Source organism: Columba livia, chromosome Z (genome assembly GCF_036013475.1).
Source record: "Columba livia isolate bColLiv1 breed racing homer chromosome Z, bColLiv1.pat.W.v2, whole genome shotgun sequence".
NCBI classification, from domain to species: Eukaryota; Metazoa; Chordata; class Aves; order Columbiformes; family Columbidae; genus Columba; species Columba livia.
This window is the reverse complement of record NC_088642.1, coordinates 15,163,351-15,184,875: the sequence shown is the minus strand read 5'-3', so window position 1 is coordinate 15,184,875 and position 21,525 is coordinate 15,163,351. Positions and strand designations below refer to the sequence as shown.

General features: G+C 40.7%; 2 protein-coding genes across 8 annotated transcripts in view; one reads left to right on the top strand and one right to left on the bottom strand.

Moving 5' to 3' along the window:
* Positions 1-14,196, top strand: part of CERT1 (ceramide transporter 1) — an 84,845-nt gene extending 70,649 nt beyond the window's left edge. For 5 of the 7 annotated variants that reach the window (XM_065047348.1, XM_065047355.1, XM_065047352.1 and 2 more), the window contains 9 exons: positions 460-552; positions 1,102-1,179; positions 5,188-5,283; positions 5,965-6,097; positions 6,214-6,284; positions 7,597-7,725; positions 8,429-8,558; positions 9,905-10,041; positions 11,213-14,196. In XM_065047348.1, the coding sequence (XP_064903420.1) occupies positions 460-552; positions 1,102-1,179; positions 5,188-5,283; positions 5,965-6,097; positions 6,214-6,284; positions 7,597-7,725; positions 8,429-8,558; positions 9,905-10,032 (858 nt within the window). In that variant the 3' untranslated portion in view covers positions 10,033-10,041; positions 11,213-14,196. Of the gene's footprint in view, positions 1-459; positions 553-1,101; positions 1,180-5,187; positions 5,284-5,964; positions 6,098-6,213; positions 6,285-7,596; positions 7,726-8,428; positions 8,559-9,904; positions 10,042-11,166 lie in introns of all 7 variants that reach the window. The other 2 variants (XM_065047349.1, XM_065047350.1) reach the window with 2 other exon arrangements.
* Positions 14,197-16,814: 2,618 nt separating this feature from the next.
* MED18 (mediator complex subunit 18) lies at positions 16,815-17,849 on the bottom strand. The gene is made up of 2 exons (XM_065047363.1): positions 17,691-17,849; positions 16,815-17,502 (listed from the first exon to the last, which is right to left on the bottom strand). Exons 1-2 carry the CDS (start codon positions 17,761-17,763, stop codon positions 16,949-16,951), a joined length of 627 nt encoding a protein of 208 aa, XP_064903435.1. The 5' UTR covers positions 17,764-17,849; the 3' UTR covers positions 16,815-16,948.
* Positions 17,850-21,525: the final 3,676 nt, after the last annotated feature.

Below are 21,525 nucleotides of genomic sequence, written 5' to 3'. Positions count from 1 at the left end.
TATACAATATAAGAACGTATAGCAGTATATTAAACGAGAGGGAATAACAAAGTGGTGTATCCTTTGTCTTAGAAGTATCCAGGCTTATGAATATAGTGAATATGTGACTTGGTTAAGAATTAAAAGACTTTGTATTGGGCATATAGTACCCAGCAATGTTTACCCATGTTGGGATCTCCAAGCATAGAGGAAGAGTTTTGAGTGCCTGTCGTGCTACTACATGGATCCTTAATGCTGCCCACCTGTTTTCTTTAACTCAGAAATACACCCTGAAGTATAGTTTAATTCAGGTTTCAAGCCCATTCACTTACTGAGAATTCCAGCAGGATGACAGCTTCATGTTTGTCATGGACAGCATTAGTCGTCTTAGCCATTGTGTAGATTGAGGATGACTCACTCTTGTTTCATTGTCCACACAGTAGCAGCTGACTACTAATAGTTAAACTTATTTTGTTGCAGTCCCAAAGTGAAAAGGTCAGATTACACTGGCCGACATCCTTACCTTCTGGAGATTCATATTCTGCTGTAGGGACTCATCGATTTGTCCAAAAGGTATGGTATTTCTCATGATCCCCTCTGAACAATGAGCCAACCTATGGTATTTCTATATAATATTTTGTATGACTAGGTGAGATTTTTTTTTCCTAGGTGTTTCTAGTAACTTTCAATGGTTTATTCATTTTCATTTGAAGGAGGACTTCTTTCTTGTCTTGGCTCAAAAATACTGATTTGAATGCCCATTTAGAATACTACTGACTTTTATCAGGCTTGTCAGATGATTAAGGAAAAGTCACAACTTGCTTACCTCAGTTTAAGATACTTTCAACGAAGTTCATTTAATTGGTTTTATTTTTAAGAAAAAGTTATTTTGTATAAGGGTTAGTTTTTTTAGTGTTACTGGAAACACTATGCTCCTCTCAGGGCTACACTGGGAGCATAATACATAATAGGTGCATGAAATCAGCATTTGCTGCTGTGCTTGCTGCTTATGGTGCTTTTGTTTTTCTTTTCTTCATTATCTTGTGCTTGCAAGTTGGTACTGAATGCTCTGTTGTGCCTTTGTTCTGATTACTTGGTTTTTTCTTTGTCTGTCTCTGGTAGCCCTATAGTCGCTCTTCCTCCATGTCTTCCATTGATCTAGTCAGTGCCTCTGATGATGTTCACAGATTCAGCGCCCAGGTACTGTATTAATGTGTAGAGTGGGGGTTGCATATCTTTGCTGTATTTCATCCTCTTCTCTAGAACCTGGGTTTTTTGCTACGTAAATCACTGCTTGCTTTAAACTAGTATGTTGAGACAAACAAAAGAGTTCTCTATTTCTCTACTAAATGGTTGTCTTTTTACATTCTGCTTGCATGCATATCACTTGTGCAGAGGCCCAAATCTTGTGAAACTGTTGGATTTAATTCAGTAGCTTTAATAGAAATGCCTACAATTTGAAAATTTGGCATTTCTGATTATAATAAAAGTAGAATAACACCTGTTTTGTGTGGGATGGAGATGGTCTTTGCTTCAAATTGAATAGCTTTTCTTGCTTGTAAGGAAAGGTTTGATTTTTGTCTTTAACATTTGTTCATAATGACATTAAGATATTAAGGTTCTGCAACTACTTTCATTGCTGAAAGTTCATAAACTATGTTGTTGACAAACAAGAGCGTGTGTATGAGAATTTTTACTGAAGAGTTTCAATATACTTGATTATTCTTCAGAAAATAAATCTGACATCCTGAATATGTCAATGTAGTCATAGTGACATATTCCAGTAATGTGCAAAAGTACTCTGAGTGATTTCTCTGTATGTCATAGTTCAGAGTAGAATTAGATAGGTGAGTTTATGTGTTTGCTCTTTAGTCTCAAAAAAAGTTGGTCAGACATGACATTCATGACACTACTTTCCTCCTGCTGTGGTCCATATATGACTGTGAATATGCAGCATCCTTCTTGGATTTGTTAATTTGGAGTTTTTTGAAATTATTAATTAATGCTGCAAACAATCTGGTTTTTCAAAGAGCAGGAATGGATTTTCTCTTTATTAACAGAGCCTGGAATTATACCACCTGCAGACCTTACTACCAGCTTTATGAGCAGGACCCAAAAACTGAAGGACTTACTCACTGGACTGGAATCTCAGCAGTTGTCTTGACATTTTGCAGTCAGTTTATTTCTGAAATTTGAACTTAAGACAAGGCAAATCATATGCAGGTCATATTTTACAAAACTGATAGGCTCATCTACTGCTACTCCAATAGTAAACTTAGTTTTCAAGTACATTTTCGTTTGGGAGGAGGAAGGGAGATGAAGTAATAGAAAGCAAATATGATTCCAAAGATAGGAACTTGTTGTCTGTCAGGCTGTAGGTATGTAGGCAGTTCAATATAAGGGAAATTCATAGTTTCTAAAATATGTGGGCATCCTCATTTTCACCTCATTTATGCCTGTGATAGTGTTTGTGCATTTATATGATAAACCTGAATATTAGAGCACTGGTGTGCACCATTTTAAAGCAAATCTGAGGTGGACCAGGTCCCTGTCACAATAACACAAATAAGGATAAGGATCAAACAGACTGGAGTCAAGTTGTTGCTCTTTTCGGCTGCTTTGTGGATTATATTACGTAGAAGTTAATACTGACTGCCTTTGAATGCAATATTAAATTAGTGGGCTTACAGCAGAAAGTATTTTCTTCTGAATTTATAGAAAACTAGTCTTCTGGGTCCCCAGATATTTTCCCCGGAACAGTTTTTTGTCAGATGAAGCCAGTCCACCTGCTTTGGAGCTTCATTGCTGCTGAGCGAGCAGGTGAAAGATGACCGAGAGAATGAAGAGAAAAGCAGCACACCTTTTGGTGGCAACCTGCTCTGGACCTTATTAACATATGAAATTGTCCTCTGTTCCCAAGCAGAGGATTTGGCTTTTGGAAAGGCAAGCTAATATCTTGATTCTGAATAAATGTGACTTGTTCCTGAACTTCATTGATATGGAGGGAATTTTGGTATCAGTAAAAGGTCAAGTACAAACTTGCAGCTTTGTTTTTAAGACTGAGAAGTATAAACATGTATTCTGATGGGAGCTGGTTCTTCAGTGTGCCCATACAAAGGCATTGATTTGTCTCTGCCAGTTGAGTGGGAGGTTGTGGGCATAATGCTGTGAATGTTTTGCAGATCACTTTCTTTTAAAGGACCATCATATTTTAAAATAGATTGAGCTGTTCTGGGGGCCTTTAAAGTGAAGAACTTACCACTTAATAATGTTCAGGCCAAGGCTGCATGGCATGCAGGTTGCAGACCATTCCTGTAGCCTGCCAGGACCCCAGAGGTAAAAGTGTGGCCTCCCCAGTGGCAAAGTGGCTGTGAATCTTGGCTCTGTGGCTCTGAAATAGGTGTAGGTTGATGGAGTGTGGCCAGGGTGTTCATTATGTACAGTTTGGACAGGTAGCGTGCACAAGGCAGTTGTAGGCACTGCAGTTCGTTAGTGAAGTAAAAGGAACTCCTAGATTACACTTCTGTGGGTGCCTTCTCTCCCCTTCCCCTTCCCCTTCCCCTTCCCCTTCCCCTTCCCCTTCCCCTTCCCCTTCCCCTTCCCCTTCCCCTTCCCCTTCCCCTTCCCCTTCCCCTTCCCCTTCCCCTTCCCCTTCCCCTTCCCCTTCCCCTTCCCCTTCCCCTTCCCCTTCCCCTTCCCCTTCCCCTTCCCCTTCCCCTTCCCCTTCCCCTTCCCCTTCCCCTTCCCCTTCCCCTTCCCCTTCCCCTTCCCCTTCCCCTTCCCCTTCCCCCCATGCTGTGCCCATCATCCCTCTGCATTTAGCATAAAGCAAAAAGCACCAAAACACCAAAGAAACATTTAAAAGCTAGCTTTGTCCTTAATAGTTTAGGAACTAGGGGAGAAGAGACATAGGACTTGAAGGTGTTGCAGGTAAATGCTGGGAGCATGGCGAGGATTCCTTTTTGAAATAAGTGTGACCTAGAGCTAGTAAATTGAATATTTAGCCCACAGTCTTACCTGGTTTGGATTGTACTGTCATTGTTTCACTGAGGGGGGGGGCGGGGGGTGGAAAAAGTATTCTTTAATTTTGCTTTCCACTTGTTGTACTACTTGCTCAAATGTAAGTTATTTTATATGCATACTAGGCTTCATATTTTTTGTATGTTGTGAAAAAACATTTATGGGTTCAGGCTATTAATCCTGTGCATTTCTTAGGCTAATCTTTGGTCAATCAACTAACCTTTGCTTGTATTGCCTTTTCTTTTTTTGTCAATCACATGGGCTTATTTGCTGTAACAAGTTTTAGTAGGCATCTACCTTTTGGGTGGAAAGAAGTTAAAGTGTTTCCAGTACTTGTAAACATTACACATCAATAGATACCTTATATTTTTGCTTCTTTTTTTTTTTTTATTTGGAGGAGAGTGGGATTTCAAAGGGGGTTAGGAGCTAAAGAAACATAAGATTGTAGATTTCAAATAAAATTCCATTTCCTGTCCCAGCACCCATTTTCATGCACATCACATGGAATTAAAAAATGAGATGTTCACATAGCTTGATAAAAAATTATAAAACATTTGGCCTTTCAGAAAAGCATGCAGATGTTTAGCTAAATAATTTTTAAGTTAGTATTTTATAATAGTAGTGAATCTGTATCATCATTTTTTTTTAATGTAAGCATTTCTGTTCTTTTTTTTTCTAGCTGGCATCTGTGCAAAGATGCCAATGAAACAGAATAGGCATGCTTTGCTCATGACTGTTTCCTTCACTGCTTTTCCAATATGACTTTTGATATACCTTTAGTTTTTTAGAGCTTGTCTGTCTTTGCCCCATCCCCCTCACCTTTGCTCAACTTTTTAAATGGTCTTCAGTGAAAATCTTACAGCGCATTGTAATTCTATTTAGAGATACCTGAAGTACGTTCCTATATGCTAAAACAAATCTGTCTTAGGTAGAAATAGTTTTGACAGTTCACAAGTGCAAAGAAAGGATAAAAGTACCCAGAAAGAGGTTGAATGAAGATTTTGGCTTTTGTTTCTGGAGGGTGGAATTATCTGCTTGTTCTTAACCTGTAATAGAAAGCCACTGCCCAAATTTGGCTCCTGCACAGGATTTGAAGTATTGACTTGCAGCTTCCAGTACTGTAAAATCTCTGCCCAAGAAGATTAAAAGAATGAGTAAAAATATGTTGGTTTTTTTTTTCTTTCCAAGGTGGAAGAGATGGTACAAAACCATATGACATATTCCTTGCAAGATGTAGGAGGAGATGCCAATTGGCAGCTAGTGGTAGAAGAAGGAGAAATGAAGGTAAGCTTTTGGGGTTTTGTTTATTTTATATAAAATGATATGCTATGAAGACAGATGCTTTCAGTCTGGTGGACTTGGCAGCGTTTGGTTCATGGTTGGACTCAGTGATCAGAAGGGTCTTTTCCAGCCTCAGTGATTGTGTGGTTCTCTGGGAATACTGTCACTCAGCAAGTTATGCTGTTAAAACTTCTGAGAATAGCATTGTTTAAGTTAGGACTGGAGTGCACAAGAGCTGTGGCTTCTAATATACTGATTCATACAAAATCCTGTGTAACTCTTGCAGTAGCTTTGTGTGTGTAGAATCCATTCTCATTCTCTCCTATTGAAACTTGGTATCAAAATGATGTGTAAATTCAATGTATGAAAATGTTACAGAGTAGCAAGCTACTGTGTCAGCTGCTTTACTGTGTTTGTATGGATCCTTGTGCATGGATCCTAGTGGTAAATAAAGTAGCTTAATTGTTTTTTGAAGTAGATATTCTTAAAATATTGGTATTTTAATGTGAACTGCTGTATAAGAATGTCTGCATTTGTAGTTGCCAGAGAACACTAATATGAGAAATTTTTCGCGTGTTAAGTCTTCTAGATAAGTGTTTTTTAAAAAAAAAAAACTGATGAAATTTTAAACAATTAAAGAGTTTTCACAATTTCTATTCTACATTTCTTTTTGTTGTGCTACAGGTATACAGAAGAGAGGTGGAAGAGAATGGAATAGTTTTAGATCCTTTGAAAGCAACCCATGCTGTTAAAGGTGTAACTGGGCATGAAGTTTGCCACTACTTCTGGAATGTTGATGTTCGTAATGACTGGGAAAGTAAGGAATTGGTTCTTAAGCTTTGCATGTTTATAAGAGCGCTGTTGTTTATAACATTGACCTAATATTTCTGCTCGTTTACTGATGGATTTTTTTTTTCTCCTTTCCTCTTTTAGCAACAATTGAAAATTTCCATGTTGTGGAAAACTTAGCTGATAATGCAATCATCATTTACCAGACACATAAGGTAATAAAACTGTAGCTGTATGCGTACGTTACTGATACAGTCTGGGGCATATGTGTCCTAATGTTATTCTGTAATATTTCAACAACTTAACAACTTAAGATACTGTTCAACAGTTTTCTCTATTAAACTGCAACTTTGTCAGTTCTTCAGACTTGTCTTGATAGCATAATGGGTTGTGCATGTGTCTGATAGAGCTTGTAATAACAAATGGGGACTGGTTTTAATCTCTAAATACAGCACTGACAACAAGGTAAGAGCCATGTGAAGCAAACTGAAGCCATAAATGAACACTGACTATGAAGAAGAAACATGTACCACTGTATTGTATCTTTTGTCGCAATAATGCAAGCTATTGTTGACCACAATTAGTTGACATACACATTTGCATTATGAAGTGGTGTAATTGCTGGTACATTTGTTCTTGTAACTACTTTATGTACCCCCCCCAGCCAGTTCTGTTTTAAATATACTAAAGTGTTCATTTGAATTAGAACCCAAAAAGTGTAACTTAAAGGTTCAAAAAAATGGGAATGAGATGTACAGATTAATCTTTTATCGTGCATGATTCCAACTATTAGTATACACAAATATTAGACCAAATACTTGTCTTTGGTGTTTTTATGATTAATGGGTTTACCTTAAAACTTGTGTAACAGAGGGCTTGTGATTTTGAGCGAGACAGTTGTGTAAAACTGTATGGTAGTGTGGTAAAAGCTAGACTTTTTTTCCCCTATTGAGTGTCAGAAAAATGACTTTTGTATATTTTCTTATTTTCTCAGACATTTTGCTTCTGAAACTTCCTCTTAGATAATATCAGTTTACCACATTGGTCTTACTGAAGTAGAAGCTTTTTGAAATAGCGTTTGCTTTAAATATTTCTCTCATCCTCCCTCTCTCTGTGGAGACTTAAGTAACGGTAGACACATCTGTTAATACTGAACCACTAGTTCAGTTTGCAGCTTACAGGTATTAACTACAATGTAAAACTGAGGCTGAGTGTACAGGAGGGGAACTGCTGCTTCCTGTTTGCCTACTGAAAAAGTCACTGCAGCTTGACTTTCTGCATTTCAAAGTCCTTAAACTTTTGCCTTAAATTTTTAAAAATGAAGTGTAGCCATATAACCTGATACACATCTGTCTAGCAGCCATGTTCTGTTTCAGTTTTGAAGATGAAATTACTAACTTGAAGAAACTTTTACTTAAATAACATGACTGACCTGGTTTGCCTTACTTGTTTTTCTCCTTTATCTAAGGATAGTAAGTACTTAATTTGCAAAACTGGAAAAGCTTATATTCAGATGTTTCTCTGCAGAGGGTGTGGCCAGCTTCTCAAAGGGATGTGCTGTATTTATCTGCCATCAGAAAGATACCAGCCTTCAGTGAAAATGATCCCGAAACGTGGATTGTGTGCAATTTCTCTGTGGAACATGAAAGTGCTCCTGTAAGCAGTGTTTTCATTCTATCAAGTTCTGCTTTTAAGATAACATGTTTTGGTTGTGTAGTAATGTTTGCGGGTTTTGCAAAAATACAGTTTATGTAAACCAGGTGATATAATCACCTGATGAAGAGGTCCTGATCCAAAAACTTTCTTGCCTTATCTCAACAGTTGGGAGATCTCAGGTGTTAAAGCAGAATGGAAGGAAAATTCATGGAATTTTTGTATGGAATAAAATCAATAACTCTTCAGTATTATCAGATATAGGAGTAGGCTTGTATAATTGTAGATATTGAATCTGTTAAACCTCCATCTTACACAGTTCTGCCTTGATTCTGGCAGATAGTAGCAATTATTGTTTTCTTTGGAGTATTTATCTGCTCATTGCTATGCCATAGTGTGCTTACAAGGGAGTAGTTATTAACTGATATATGTAAATGCTGATACATTATTCTTTAAATATTTCTTTACTCATTTGTCACAATAATTGAAGTAATTCACTTGTAATATGTATTAAGCAAGAGGAACCTGGGATTCAGGCATTTTAGTTTTATGCTTTCCCTGTTCACATTCATGTTACATACTGCTGGAATACTAACTCTCAAAAACACATTTTCTGGAATGTCTTGTAGTAAATGAAAATGCTGGCAGTTAAGTATGCTGAAAAAAATATTACTTTGAGTCTTACAAATGTTTCATTTCTTGGCAGCTAAACAATCGCTGTGTCCGTGCCAAAATAAATATTGCTATGATTTGTCAGACATTAGTAAGCCCACCAGAGGGGAACAAGGAAATAAGCAGGGACAACATCCTATGCAAGATTACATATGTAGCTAATGGTAAGTCTAAAATTTTTCAGTATCATATTCATGATATATGCTAATTCTGGGGAGCTGAAGACTGGCAAAAAAAGCTTAATGCAGTTTTCTGTTAAATTTATATATAGCATCACATTTGTGGTCTGTGTGTTCAAAAAGACTCGAATTAATGTGGTACAGGAATCAGTGGGACCATTCATTGCTTTCTGGGAGCAGTTAATGGAAGTGGTATGTAGCTCAGTCCGAAGTACAGAACATTGGGGTGCAGGAGGGAGGGCAGAAGGAATGTCTGCCACTGGCATGACAGCATAGGTTTTCATTTCAGTAATATTATGGGGTTTTTTCATATATTGCTGTAATTTTTTTTCCAGAGTCATCTTGTTAGGCTGAAAAGCTCCTGATAGTGAAGATACAGTTCTTACTCTCAGTGTTAAGGAGCAGTGAATAAATTTTGTTTGCAAGCTGTATAATATAGTCTCATAATTTTTTATATTTATTTTTTAACTGGTAGAATTCTTCACATTGACTGAAAAGTTATCAAAACCAAACTGTATTGTTACTGTACCCAGTGTTTAGCACTGTATTATAGTATTTGAGCTACATACTTATTAGCTGCAACTACAAAACTCTTCTGCAGTAGCTCACTTGCATATTACTTTTAACCAACAATTACATGCCTTACTGAAGAGTCAAAAGTCTGAAAAATTGGTACACTAAATCTGTACCATATAGAAGTGATGTAATTTGTATTAAATCTTGTACAAATAATACTATATGGTGTTAAACTCTAGGGTAAGCTGCTTTCTTTCCTTTTTAGAAGTTTTCTAATTACTTAAAATACATTGTCATTGATAAATTCTGAACTATGATTATATGGGAAGTGGCAGCTTTTTCAGCAAAATACTTGCCCTGTAAATTGAAGCATCTTTTAGAATCAGTTCTAATTTTGTTTGAAGTCCTTTAAAAATAATTTGTAAGACATTGTCTATGCAGCAATTCTTTAGAGAAATGCAGAAGTTATTGAAAAGTTAAGACTGACTTCTGTTTTATTTGAAATAATAAGTAACTCAAGTCTCTGTTGTTTGTTGGAAGTCCTTAGAGAATATAATCTTCCATTTGAGCATTACCCAAAGACTCACAAAACATCATGTTCAACGTTTTCTAAATAATGGCATCACAGAACTGGACTGAATGTAAGAGTACAAAGTGCTACACTTCAAGGTGTAAGGACATTAAAAAAAATCTACTATTATTATTCTTTCCCATTACTTCAGGAAGAGTTGCAGGACTAATGAACTTAAAATTTATTTTCTAGATTTTTGTAGATGTGCTTGTATTTCAATGTCTTTCTTCCTGTCTGCTTCTAGTGAACCCAGGAGGATGGGCGCCGGCATCAGTGTTACGGGCAGTGGCAAAACGAGAATATCCAAAATTCTTGAAGCGTTTTACATCGTATGTGCAAGAGAAAACAGCAGGAAAGCCTATTTTATTTTAGTACTAGCAGGTATACATTCATTTTTTTGTTGTTTTTGATTCATTGTTGTGAATTTAAGGCCAAACAGAAGTATTCGGTCTAGAAATGTCTTACGAGTAGCATTAATTCAGTGCTTAGTTTTAATACATGTATGCAGTATAGTTTTAAAACATTCATGTAATTAGTGTATATTATTAGCATGACAAGTAAAGGCAGCACAAGTTACCAAGTGTTAGTTTTTGTAGACTTTCACTAGTTTATCTTGCAGTTTTTTGCATACATGTCTGATTTATGTAGAAGTATAAAATGATTTAAGTATTTTTTTTCCTCAGCTATCACAGGCATTTTATACTTGCTCTGAGAAGAATACATACTGAAATTTCTCTAGAGCTTCATGAGCTTTTAGTATCTTAAATTCTACTTATAAGTCCATATTTAATAGAATATTATGAAGGTCAAAGTATTGTTTTATATTGAGAAAACATTTTTGGTCTAGAATTTTTATTAATGGAACTTTTCTGACAGACCAGTGTCAATTACTGGAGTATTTAAAAGGCTGTGACTTGATTTATTAGCCCTTCTGATGAGCCTAAGAAAGAAAAGGGACTTACAGATGTTTTCTGAAATCAGTAGGTTTATTTTAATGGTATAGATCATTGTGCTAATCTAAAATAATTGAAACATTTAAATTATCATATGATGTGGAAGAGAATTTCTTGATCACTCTTGGCCTATCTAAATCTGTCAGACATAAGCCTTAGTGTTAAGAAAGGCTTACCTTAATTTTTGTTAATGTAGACTGTTACTATATACTTTGTTATATATAACTGTAGTGTCAAACTATCAAATGCCCTTTGGTAGTTCTGATATTACAGCATGATCTGAAAATGAGTTTTCATCACTTTTTTCAGTGCATGACATAGGCTACCTCTATCTTTGGGTTCTATTTATGATGTCAGACACCAAAAGTCTTAGTTGTTTGATCCATCTGTGACAGGTAGCCCTGTAATGATTCACATTTTTAATTGTATATTGTTAGAGAACTAGTGTAGGTGAACCATTAAAGCAAGGCTGTCATGAGCCAACAGTTCAAATGTGATCGTAGCAGTGCTGATACTATCTAAGGTGTTTAACAAGTTTTTCTTTTCGCATTAGTGATCAGCCTTTTCAGTGCTGTATTTCTGTCTTCGCTTACCTGCAGCAATTAGAACAAGACTGGGTGAGCATTCCATGTTGGAGAAGTGACCATGCGTAGAACACTCCATGCTGGAACGAAGGATCTACAGTCTTTTTATGGCCCAAGTTCTAGGCTTTGTATACTGAAGTGAAGAAGTGTTGCAACACCATGAGGCTGGGTATTTAACACTAGTTCTCTCATGCTAACTTTTCTTGCCGAATCAGTGTGTAATTATAAATACATGTATTGATAACATGTATATGGCTCTATTTTTATTTGCTTGCTTTAGAAGAGGAAGAACGCATACAACTTTGAATCACCAACATGGGTTTCTGCTTTAATTTTAAACAAGTTGCAGAATTTCACTGTCAACCTACCTAAGATACTCACACAGTTTTTGTGCTTGTGTGAAAAGCACAAAAGACATTGCACATATAGCATACTGTATGTGCTTTATATGCACAAAAATCTATGTGGTAATTTGAGGGGGGAGAGAGAGGACTTCAGTAAAGCCTAGGTGACTTACTGGTAGGTTTTGTTTGGCTTTGTATAATCATAGTTCATTGCTGCTGGTTTCTATAATGAATCATCTTGTTACATAAAATGTCAGTTAATAACTGAGGGCTGTCAATATCCTTATGACTTTGCCTTTTCTATTGTCTTACTCTTATGACGATCTTTAGTTCTGAAGGAGTAAGAGTGTGAAAAGCTTTATTTTTTTTTCCAGATATCTTTATATTTCTATTGTATTTTTTAGTTATGTAATATGTGCTACAGAATTTTCGTTATTAAACATGATCCAGAAATATATAAGAAGATTCTGTATGAGAGGGCCAGAGACTAACTGAAAGCTAGAAGTCATCTGTCCATGCTGTATGCGGACTGCTTTCTTGCATGATATCCAAGGCTTTCCTGAAGCTGTGAGAAGGTACACTATAATATATATATTGAAGTAATTTGAACTACATCAGACAACATTCCCAGTCTAGAATGAGGATGAGTACATTATTTTCAGATCCTGCATGTGTTTTCCTCATCTCAGTAAAGCCATGCTATGAGGTTCATGTAGAAGATTATTTGCCTCTTGATCAAAAACCCATCAGAGCCGTAAGGACGCGTAGTTCTTACTGGAAAGTTCCCTTTGGTTGCTGTGAGAATTTGAATGTCAGATATCTGCTTGCCTTTGATGCTGGAGATGCTCATTAGAAGAGGACTGTGGCAGACCGGTACTGACTTTGAGGTCTCTTAGCTGTGTCACATAGCTGGAAACTCTTGAGAGACTGCTCGGTGTTTAACTAACCTGTGTATCTCAAGAAAAAAAGACTTGATATATTTTTTTCAAAAGAAAGCTGAAAGTCTTATTTGATAGAGTATGGTTGGTGCCTGAGAATAAATATAATATAGTAACTTAATGAAGATTTGGTAGATGATTATAAATGTGATGATCTGCACAGTGTTAAAAAACTTGATCTATTCATCTTCTCCATACAGATGAAATCATACATTACACATGATTACACATGCATGCGGATTTTGTGCTCCATAACTCTTCCCGTTTTATTTGCCTTTCTCTAATGGTGTGCATGGAATATGCCTTATTACAGAGTTATTCTGTTAATTTGAATATGTAGAGAAGTGCCTATATGGTAATGCTAGTAAGGCAAATAAGATGAAAATTTGTACACGTTTACTGTATCACCAGTGAGCATTTTATATAGCGATGTTAAAAAAATCTTATACCTCAGATGTGCTTCATCTTTTTACAATCAACCAATCAATGGTTCATTCCACCATAGCCACTGATGGGAACTTAAAAAAAAAAATCAAAAATACAAAGAGAACTCCTTATTTGCTGTTTCTGGTCAATTGTTGGAACACAAGCAAGTTTATTAATTTAATTGGATAGCTTTATTTTACAAAGGTATGGAAAGTTTACAAAGCAGTATATAAACTTATATCATTAGTTGCATTTGCACTAAATGTGATGTACTTTTGCGATTTATTCTGTAAATAAAATTACACTACAGATACTATTTGTAAAAAATACGTTTTGCTTTTAAAGGCACTGGTACTTCACTACAGCTAGCCCTGCCCAGTCAGTGGTAAGAGGCTTCTTGAGGAGCTGCAAGATTGAGAAATCTATATTAATTGACCTCTTTAGAAACAAATGGAAAAAAGGCAGTTCTGTGTAGGCCTCTCCTCTGAGACTGTCCGTGTGCAAGTAGCCATTAGATCCTTGCTTCTGGGAGGGATCTTGCTTTTATAAAATCTGCTGTGTCTGTTGAGCCCATCCCTCTTTTCAGTCACTGCCACACATCTGTGTGCCCTGAGTTCCCTTTTTCCTGTTAATGGATCGGTGATGATTATACAGCTGTGGTGGTCTTCGCAGAAGCAGCTTGTGACTCTAGAATGGGTGTTTTTATGAGCTGAACCAATGTGAAGGGATGAGGACGCAGCAATCTTCTCTGTTAGATATTGTTCTCTGAATATCTGTGTCTGTTTGGAGAATTTGGACATTGCTAAACTAGATCTGAAGGAAATTACTCTATAGAACTTGTCTTGGGGATGAGGATGAGATGGTCATTGTTTTCCTATCTGAGAACTTGAACATCTTATTTCGACAAATTTACCAGTGAAAAATGTGATGCACTTTGAAAAAAATAAAAAAAAAATAAAAATAAAAAAAATACCTTTTATTTACTTGGGCTGAGCTGGCTTACCTGAAGTTGTGCAGACTCTCTTTAATCAGATTTCCCACCTGTATTTTAGTCAAGTTGTACAGATAATGCTGTATTTTAATTGCCACTGTTCATCTACAGACTTAAAACATGAATCATATTTTTTGAGTACCTTGAGTGTGTAGAGTGTAACTGTTTGTTCTATAATAGCTTTATGATCCTAATGATAAGTTTTAAAAATTAAAAGAAGTTGGCTCTTCCATGTTACAATCACAAATTTAAAACCAGTATTTAAAAGTGAAAAGTATTAAAAATTATGAAAAAAAGAAATCCTGGTTTGTGGTTATTTTTAACTTTCAGTGCTTTGGAGAAACTTATTTAGAACACATTTTACCTTATAACCAACTTTTAGATCATGATTAAAGTCATATATAATATTATAATACATGGAAAACATTTAACAGGAAAGCAGTTTCCTTGTATTACAGAGATGAAAACTTGAATGCCAAATTAGTTTATACATCAAAAAGCTCATTTTGTGCTAGCGTGTCAGAGGGGTGTTAAAAGATGTTCCCATACAGTATACTCTTAATATAGAGCACTTCCAAATTATTTCAGCTCTTGTCTTCATTTGCACAGAACTAGCATGTTTCCATGGGAAGAATATAGAGATCCAGGACTGAGGAGTGCCAGAGGATAAAACTTGTGGCTTTTTCTAAAGTATGAAGAACTTCTAAGAACAGAGATGAGCTTTCTTAATAGCAGAAGTAGCTGGTGCCTAATGGATCAATAACAATCCTGCCTTTATTTGCTATGGAGGGATTTCTACTTTATATATGCTAATCAGTAAAGTTGTAGAAACGTTACAAGTGTGCAAGACTGGAGGAACAATGTGAAATAACAGAAGGCATTACTTACACAGAAATAAAACTCACCTTGAGCTCTGCTGCCTTGGGTAATATATTGCAACGAAGTCCTGAGGTAAGCCCTGCCCTTGTAAAATGCAGCTGGTTTAGCTGGCAAAAACAAATTCCCCAAAATAAAATAATGCAGTCGCATTCTTGATTCAGTAAGTTATGTTTGCAATTTTTAAAATAATGTAATTCTCAGTAAGAGGAGGTTGAGCATTTCTGCAGCCGTCTGTATAACAACAACGTAATTTGACCCTAGATACAATGAATGATAATTAGTTATGCCACAGAATTTACCAGTGTGTATTACTAATATTATTGGTATAGTCTTTAGTCTCCAGCTATAAAAGCTAAGTTTTATAGGATGAGAAAGTATATTTTGTTAGATAAAAGGGATATACTCTTTGAGCATTAAGTGCCTGAAAGGGTCCAGTTTTTCAGCTGTAACTATTGATGCAGTAAGCTTTTTTTCTCTGCACGTCTGCCCCTTCTATACATAGACTACAGCTAGAATTAGGAAAGCCGGTAATGTGGATTGGTGCACTTTTTAGGGTTTAAACTAATTCTCCTTAAAAAGAACTATTTAAGATTAAATCACTTTTATTTTTGAGAACTTAGCCCAAGCAATAGTCAGACTATCATCTAAAGTATAAAAACTTCATTTAGGAACTTTCCATCCAGTCTCTTTTTGCTTGAGCTGGTCTGCCTGAAATTCCATGTGGATTTTCCTCTCTACCATCATTACATTAATATCAATGCTCTGCAATTTCTTTGCCCCTCTAATTAGAAAGAGACTTACAAGGTAAATTACCAAGTGAGATCCTTTCAGATGCAACGGGAAGGACCTGCGTACTTAAAAGTACCTGCCTTTTGAGAAGCTGGCATACGGTGCTCAACTGTTCTGACCCACTGGACTTCTTTCTAAAATTCTGTGTCAAAAGAGAAAAGCCACGGACCATGGAAGCCCGTGGCAAGCGATTCCTAAGCAGTGCCACAGTGGCAGGGTACGACACAGCCCTGCGGATTCCCACCTGTCGGGGTGGGACTGCAGCAAATCACAGAGCAACCAGTAAGTTTGGGATTTGGGGGAGTCCCCTTGCACCCTGGTGGGTTATGCTCTGAAATGGTATAAGAAATCCAGATAGTGTGATGATGAAGGCGAGTTGTGCCCGAATATAAACAGAAGAATTGTAGGTGTGTCTGTACCCTCCGAGAAATATTTCTGGTGTAGGTAATGAGCAGTCACGTAGGTGATGGCGTTGCTTGTGCCCTGTTGAGAATCACTGCTGTGTTCAGCGTAACGGCGTTCTCCAGCCGATGCTGAACTTCACAGGTGTCCCCATGTCCATCCGTGGAACACACGGCACCCGGTTGCCATGGCTTCACTCACCCAAACTCCAGTGTTGAAAATACACCTGTTAAAAGGCTAATTTTGAAGATTCTTGTGGGAGTGGTCTTTGCTTTTAGTTGTTAGGGAGTTATGTGGTGCTAAGGGGTTTCTCATTAACGAAGACTGCCATCCCCAACTTCAGTGAAACAGACAGCATTAACAGGTTTGCAAACCTCTCGCAGCTGTAATACTGCTGAGTTGTTTTCCAGTTTTAACTTTGGTTGTATAAGAAACAGTTTCTCTATAAAGTATCCTGTGTCCTAACTGTTCCTGTTAGATACGCTATTACTTTACTGTTCTACTGTAAATAGGTATACACTTGCTCTTCTGTATGGTGTAGTTCCTGGGTTTATGCTTGTGTTAAACACCTCCTGCATTAAAGCGTATTAACTTCACGTATTACTTAAATAGGATAACTAGGTAGGATGCATGAATGGTGCTTAAAAACAAAACAAACAAGGAAACAGCACCGGGATGTCGGTACGCAGAGCAATGAATTCCCGTCAGTCTGACCGTTTGGGATTGTTAGGCAATATGCTTCCCAACACAAGAATGAAAACTACCAATATTGGCATTTATAGATGTTTTGAATGGCATTAATTTCAAGTGTCCACTTTGATTCACATCTACAAGGAATAAACAGTAACTGCAAATGACAAAACTGATATGTTGTCCTTTATTCCCCTCTCCCCGTTTTATTTGCCCCCAAAAAGCTTGTTAGGAAAACACTCTCTTCAGGAACACTTATCAAAAGCAATGCCGTAACTGCCCATCTTTTCCATCACATCAGCCTTTTGGGGTCAATTTTCTCCAGGTGCACCAGAGGCTTGAGTTGCTCAGCAAAGTTCCTCATGTCGTCAGAGACGACATCCTGTCCCGCTGGTGCTACCACGTTGAGCTCCACCAGGTAGGAGAGGGAGAGCGGCTCAATGCTCTCCGTGTTTCCCGGCATGAGGATACGGAAGATCTTGTACACCACGATCTTCATGATGCCCTTGCGGAACACGTGCCCTTTGGCCACGAACTCGTGGTCCATGCGGAAGCCCATCTCCACCAGGAAGTCCGTCAGGTTGTCCGAGGTAGCGATGTCCACGCAGTTGCGCACCAGCGCGTGCCGGTTCTTGTCGCCGATCTCCGGCTGCCCCAGGTAGCGCAGGTGCCAGGGCATGCCGCCCTTGTCCATGGAGCGCCGCGCCCGCAGCACGAACGGGCTGGCCTGCTGCCCCTTCAGCAGGAACACCATCTCGTGGTCCAGGAACGTCTCGGGCTCCATGTTGTCGCACAGCCCGCGCAGCCGGTGCAGCAGGCTCTCCAGGCTCTGGTCCAAAACGCTTCCTGGGGCGGGCGGAGACGGAGCCGCGGTCACCCCCTCCCGCCCGCTCCTCTGCCCACAGCGCGGCCCCGTCCCGCCCCCGCTCAGCCCCGGGCCCGAGGCGGCAGCGGCCTGGCGGGCGGCACGCAGGCCCGCGGGCGCTCTCCTCGGCGGCGGGAGCGAGCTGCCCGCCGGCGCGGCCGCCGCTTACCTTGCAGCAGGTACTCCATCATGTTGATGGTGCCGCCCGTGACGGGCATCATGGTGACGGGGGGCGCCTCCATGGTGCGGGCCGGGCCGCGGGGCCGAGCGCAGGCGGCGGCGGCGGCAGCTGCGGAGGGAGCGGCAGCGGGAGCGGCGGCGGCGGCGCGGCCCGGGCAGCAGCGCCACCTCGCGGCCCGGCGGTGCCGCACCGGCTCTGCCCGCTGAGGTGCGGAGGGTCGCGGGTTCGGGGCCCGGCGGCGCCGGGGGCGGCTCGGTGGGGCCGGGGCGGGCCTGGCGGGGCCGGGGGAGGCTGCAGCTCAGCAGGGGCCGCCTCGGCTGAAGGGAGCGGGAGACCGACGGACGGGACCGGCCGTGTGGGTCAGCGCTGCTTCGGCCGAGCTGTGGCAGCTCCCGCAGCCCCCCGGACCCCGTCAGGCTTCCCGCGGCTGTGAAAGGTCTACGGGTAAAATCGTCTGTAAAGTCTTCGCCAGAAACGTCGCGGTTTGTGTCCTGCTGCCCGGTGCGTGTCGCTGGGGTCCCGGTGTCCCGGGTGGGTTCTCGGGCACCGCGGGTGACATCGTCACCATGGTGCCGAAAGGCGGGAACCCGGCGGCCGGGCTCCACGGCGCGCCGCGGGCTTCGCGCCCCTCTCCTCCCAGGTGGAGAAGCCTCTGTTTTCAAAACGTAGCAGAAATTCCCGGTGTGTGTCAGTTAAACCCGGTTCTGCAGATTCTAAACCTGGAGTTTTAAATTTGAGTCTTTCCTTAGCAGTTTTCATAGGAAGCCTTCACGTCGCACGGAAAGCAAACGGTCCGTCTTTCCGTTGCCCGTGTCTCCACACCGCGGTGGGGCTTCCCGCTTCCCCCACATAAATTATATCCATGTCAGCACCAGGCGAACGCCCGTAAGTGAGAACTGACACAAACACGGCAGAAATTTGGTCTCAGCCCTGGCAGACGGGGACAAGCGCGGAGACCAGCGGTGCCGCTGGACTGGGGTGAGTTCGGGGCACAGAGCAAGCCGGGGTGCAGCGTGTTGCGTGCGCTGCCCTGGCCGTGAGCAACAGGCCTGTGTTGAAGTGCAGGAAGAGCCAACAAAAGGTCTGTTCTTGCTCTTGTAAGAGCAAAAAGTTGGTTTTGTCTGGTATACAGATCAGCTTTAGTTAACGTGGTCGTAGTGCAGTTAGAACCACAGAACAAAGTGATATATGTTGAGAAAGATAGCTAGGAAAAGTGAGTCGAAAATTCGCTTTAGTGTTTCACAGGGGATGGTTCACTTCTCTGTGTGGTGATACAGATTCTCTCTCCTGCCTAGCTAAAGTGCATGGTAGCATTACTATAAATGCCTTAAAAAAACCCTAGGAGTATGTCTACTTTTCTGTTTCGAAAGGCAGGTTGTTTTAAATTCCCCATTTGCAGCTACCTCAGCAGTTCTGCCCTGTAGTCCGAGGAGCTATGCAGCAGTGCAATGTGGAAAACAGGCATTACCCCAAACCAGGCGACCCCCCGTAGGACGGGACAGGATAGACAGCAAAAGGGACTCCACCCACCCCCAGACATCTCCAAATCCCCTCACCAGTCCTGGGAAACACAGCGGTGACCCAGTCCTGCAGCTACCCAGCTGCTTGCTGCCTTGGCGGCTCTGCAGCGCACTTTCACATTCAGTATATAATGGGAGTTGGCTTTTCTGGATTGTTAGTTTTGTGAGTTTGTGTTTTCTGCTTCATTTAATTCTAGTCAGGGGTCCTGTTCCCTTGGGAGTCTGGAGTCAGTTCGGCCTTTTGCTGTTCTGCCGTTTTGCAGTTGGCCTTTGGCCCTTTCCGTCTCTTTTCTCTCTCACTGGGATCAGCTCCTGGGGACCAGGGTGCTCTCCTCTCCAGGACTGGCTGCTCGGCATGACTGGAGTTTCGTGAGGGATTGCACTGAGTAGTTGTTGTTATTATTATTATTATTTTATTTTTATTTTTTATTATTATTTTGTCTTATTAAACTGTTGTTATCTCAACCCATGAGTTTCTCCCTTCCCTCCCAGTTTTCTCCCCAGTCTCACTCATTCGGGGAGATGTGAGCGAGCAGCTATCACGGTCTAAGTTTGTAGCTGGGGTTAAAGCACAACAGCCTGGCAGGCCCGCCCATCTTTTTCACTCATGAATCACTTTTTGAGAGACAATATTCCAAAAGTGGAGCAAATTTTAACTGGTTTAGTGTCATTAAACTGGGCCAGCTCACGCACAGCTATGCCAGCTCTCACACAGAAAAGAAGGGGAACAAGCTGGACTGCTGTACACCTTTTTGCACTAGTACTTGGCTTGTTTCGAGTACCTTTTTTAAAAGAAGTTTTATTCTTGGCAGGATGGTTATACCCGTGCACGGCGTATAAGGCAGGTTTGACTGGGTGATGGGTGAAAAACTGAGGGCATAATCAGTGCTGGGCGAAAGAGGGGTGCAACATTGCCCACTTTTTTGAGGGTGAAGTAAGATTTTCAGGGCAACTTTGCACAGCGCTCTGTCAGCAGGGTGACTGGCTCCTTTGGAGATCACTCTTCTGAGAGTGTGGATGGATGGTGTCACAGCCTGTGGCAGACACGTGCTGTAGAATCGCCTTCTGTTTATTCCTAGAGACCAGCAGTTCATTATGGGGAAGGGGGAAGCAATTTGGCAAACCATGTTGCGGTACCCATGGAGGGGCAGAAGCCACAGCCCTGCGTGATAAGCGTTGCTCTGAGCTTGATGGACTTGCCTAAGTGCGGTCTTTCACCCAGGGATCCCAGGAGACTGGCCATTGGCATAATTTTTATGGCATGGTTATTTCATGCTGGTGTTCTAGCTTGTGAAAATGGACTGGCTTTGTACAATTATTCTCCAGAAGAATAAAACAGGTAAGGAAGAATTTATCTCTTATGAGGGTGTGAGGCACTGGCACAGGCTGCCCAGAGAAGCTGTGGAAGCTCCATCCCTGGAAGTGTTGAAGTCAGGTTGGATGGGGCTTTCAGCAACCTGGTGTAGCAGATGACCCTGCCCACGGCAGGTGGACATGGACTAGGTGATCTTTGAAGGTCCCTTCCAACTCAAAACCTTCTGTGAGTCTTTATTTGGCTGTTGTGGATTGTGGCAGATACTGCTGCTGCAACACCACCATCGCCTGAAGCCCAAACCACCATCGCCCTGTTTCAGCCGGTGTCATTGTGCAGTGTAAACCTTCCCTAACCAAAGCCAGAGAGGGAGTGGGACAGAACCTCAAAAATGGTGAGCTGTGTCCCAAAAGAGACAGAGATGGTAATGTATCTGTGTAACCAGCGACAGCTGCAGAGCTTCCAAGCCTCACAGCTCAGAAACTCTCACATGAGACCGCAGGAAGGGGACTGGTGTGCAGAGGGGCAAAGCAGGTTCAGAACACAGAGAAGAAAGGTGGTAATCTATGTAAAGAGAGAAGAAAACTGGTTACCAGAGTCATACACACTGTTTTTACAATTTTTTTCTACAGTGTTAAAATGTTTGGAAACCTATACCAGCTGTAGTGGTATGTACCATTTACGTTACAGCTGGTTTGGTTTTGCAAAGGACTCAAACACTGCAAGACTGGTTCTTGTACTGAAGCAATTTTGCTATGCAAAGTTTTCAGTGTGTGTGCAGGGAAACAAGAGCCCTTTGCTTCCCTCAGCGTTCTAACACACATCAAATGGTGACCTCTGCTTCTGGTGTGAAACTTGTAGTGCTGAGGAGACTGGGAAAAAATGCAGACTGCATTGTGTGTCTGATTATAGACTGATGGACATTTCCAAGACCAGAGCTGGGCTACAGGTGAGGAAAAGCACAACAGAGGGGAAAAATTTGTATGTTTCC

What these genes read in the sequence shown, in the direction of transcription:
- MED18 (XM_065047363.1), bottom strand. Translation starts at nt 17,763, where the DNA reads ATGGAGGCGCCCCCCGTCACCATGATGCCCGTCACGGGCGGCACCATC. An exon ending in GATGGAGTACCTGCTGCAAG is followed by an intron (nt 17,503 to 17,690) that starts GTAAGCGGCGGC and finishes CGCCCGCCCCAG; the next exon opens with GAAGCGTTTTGGACCAGAGC.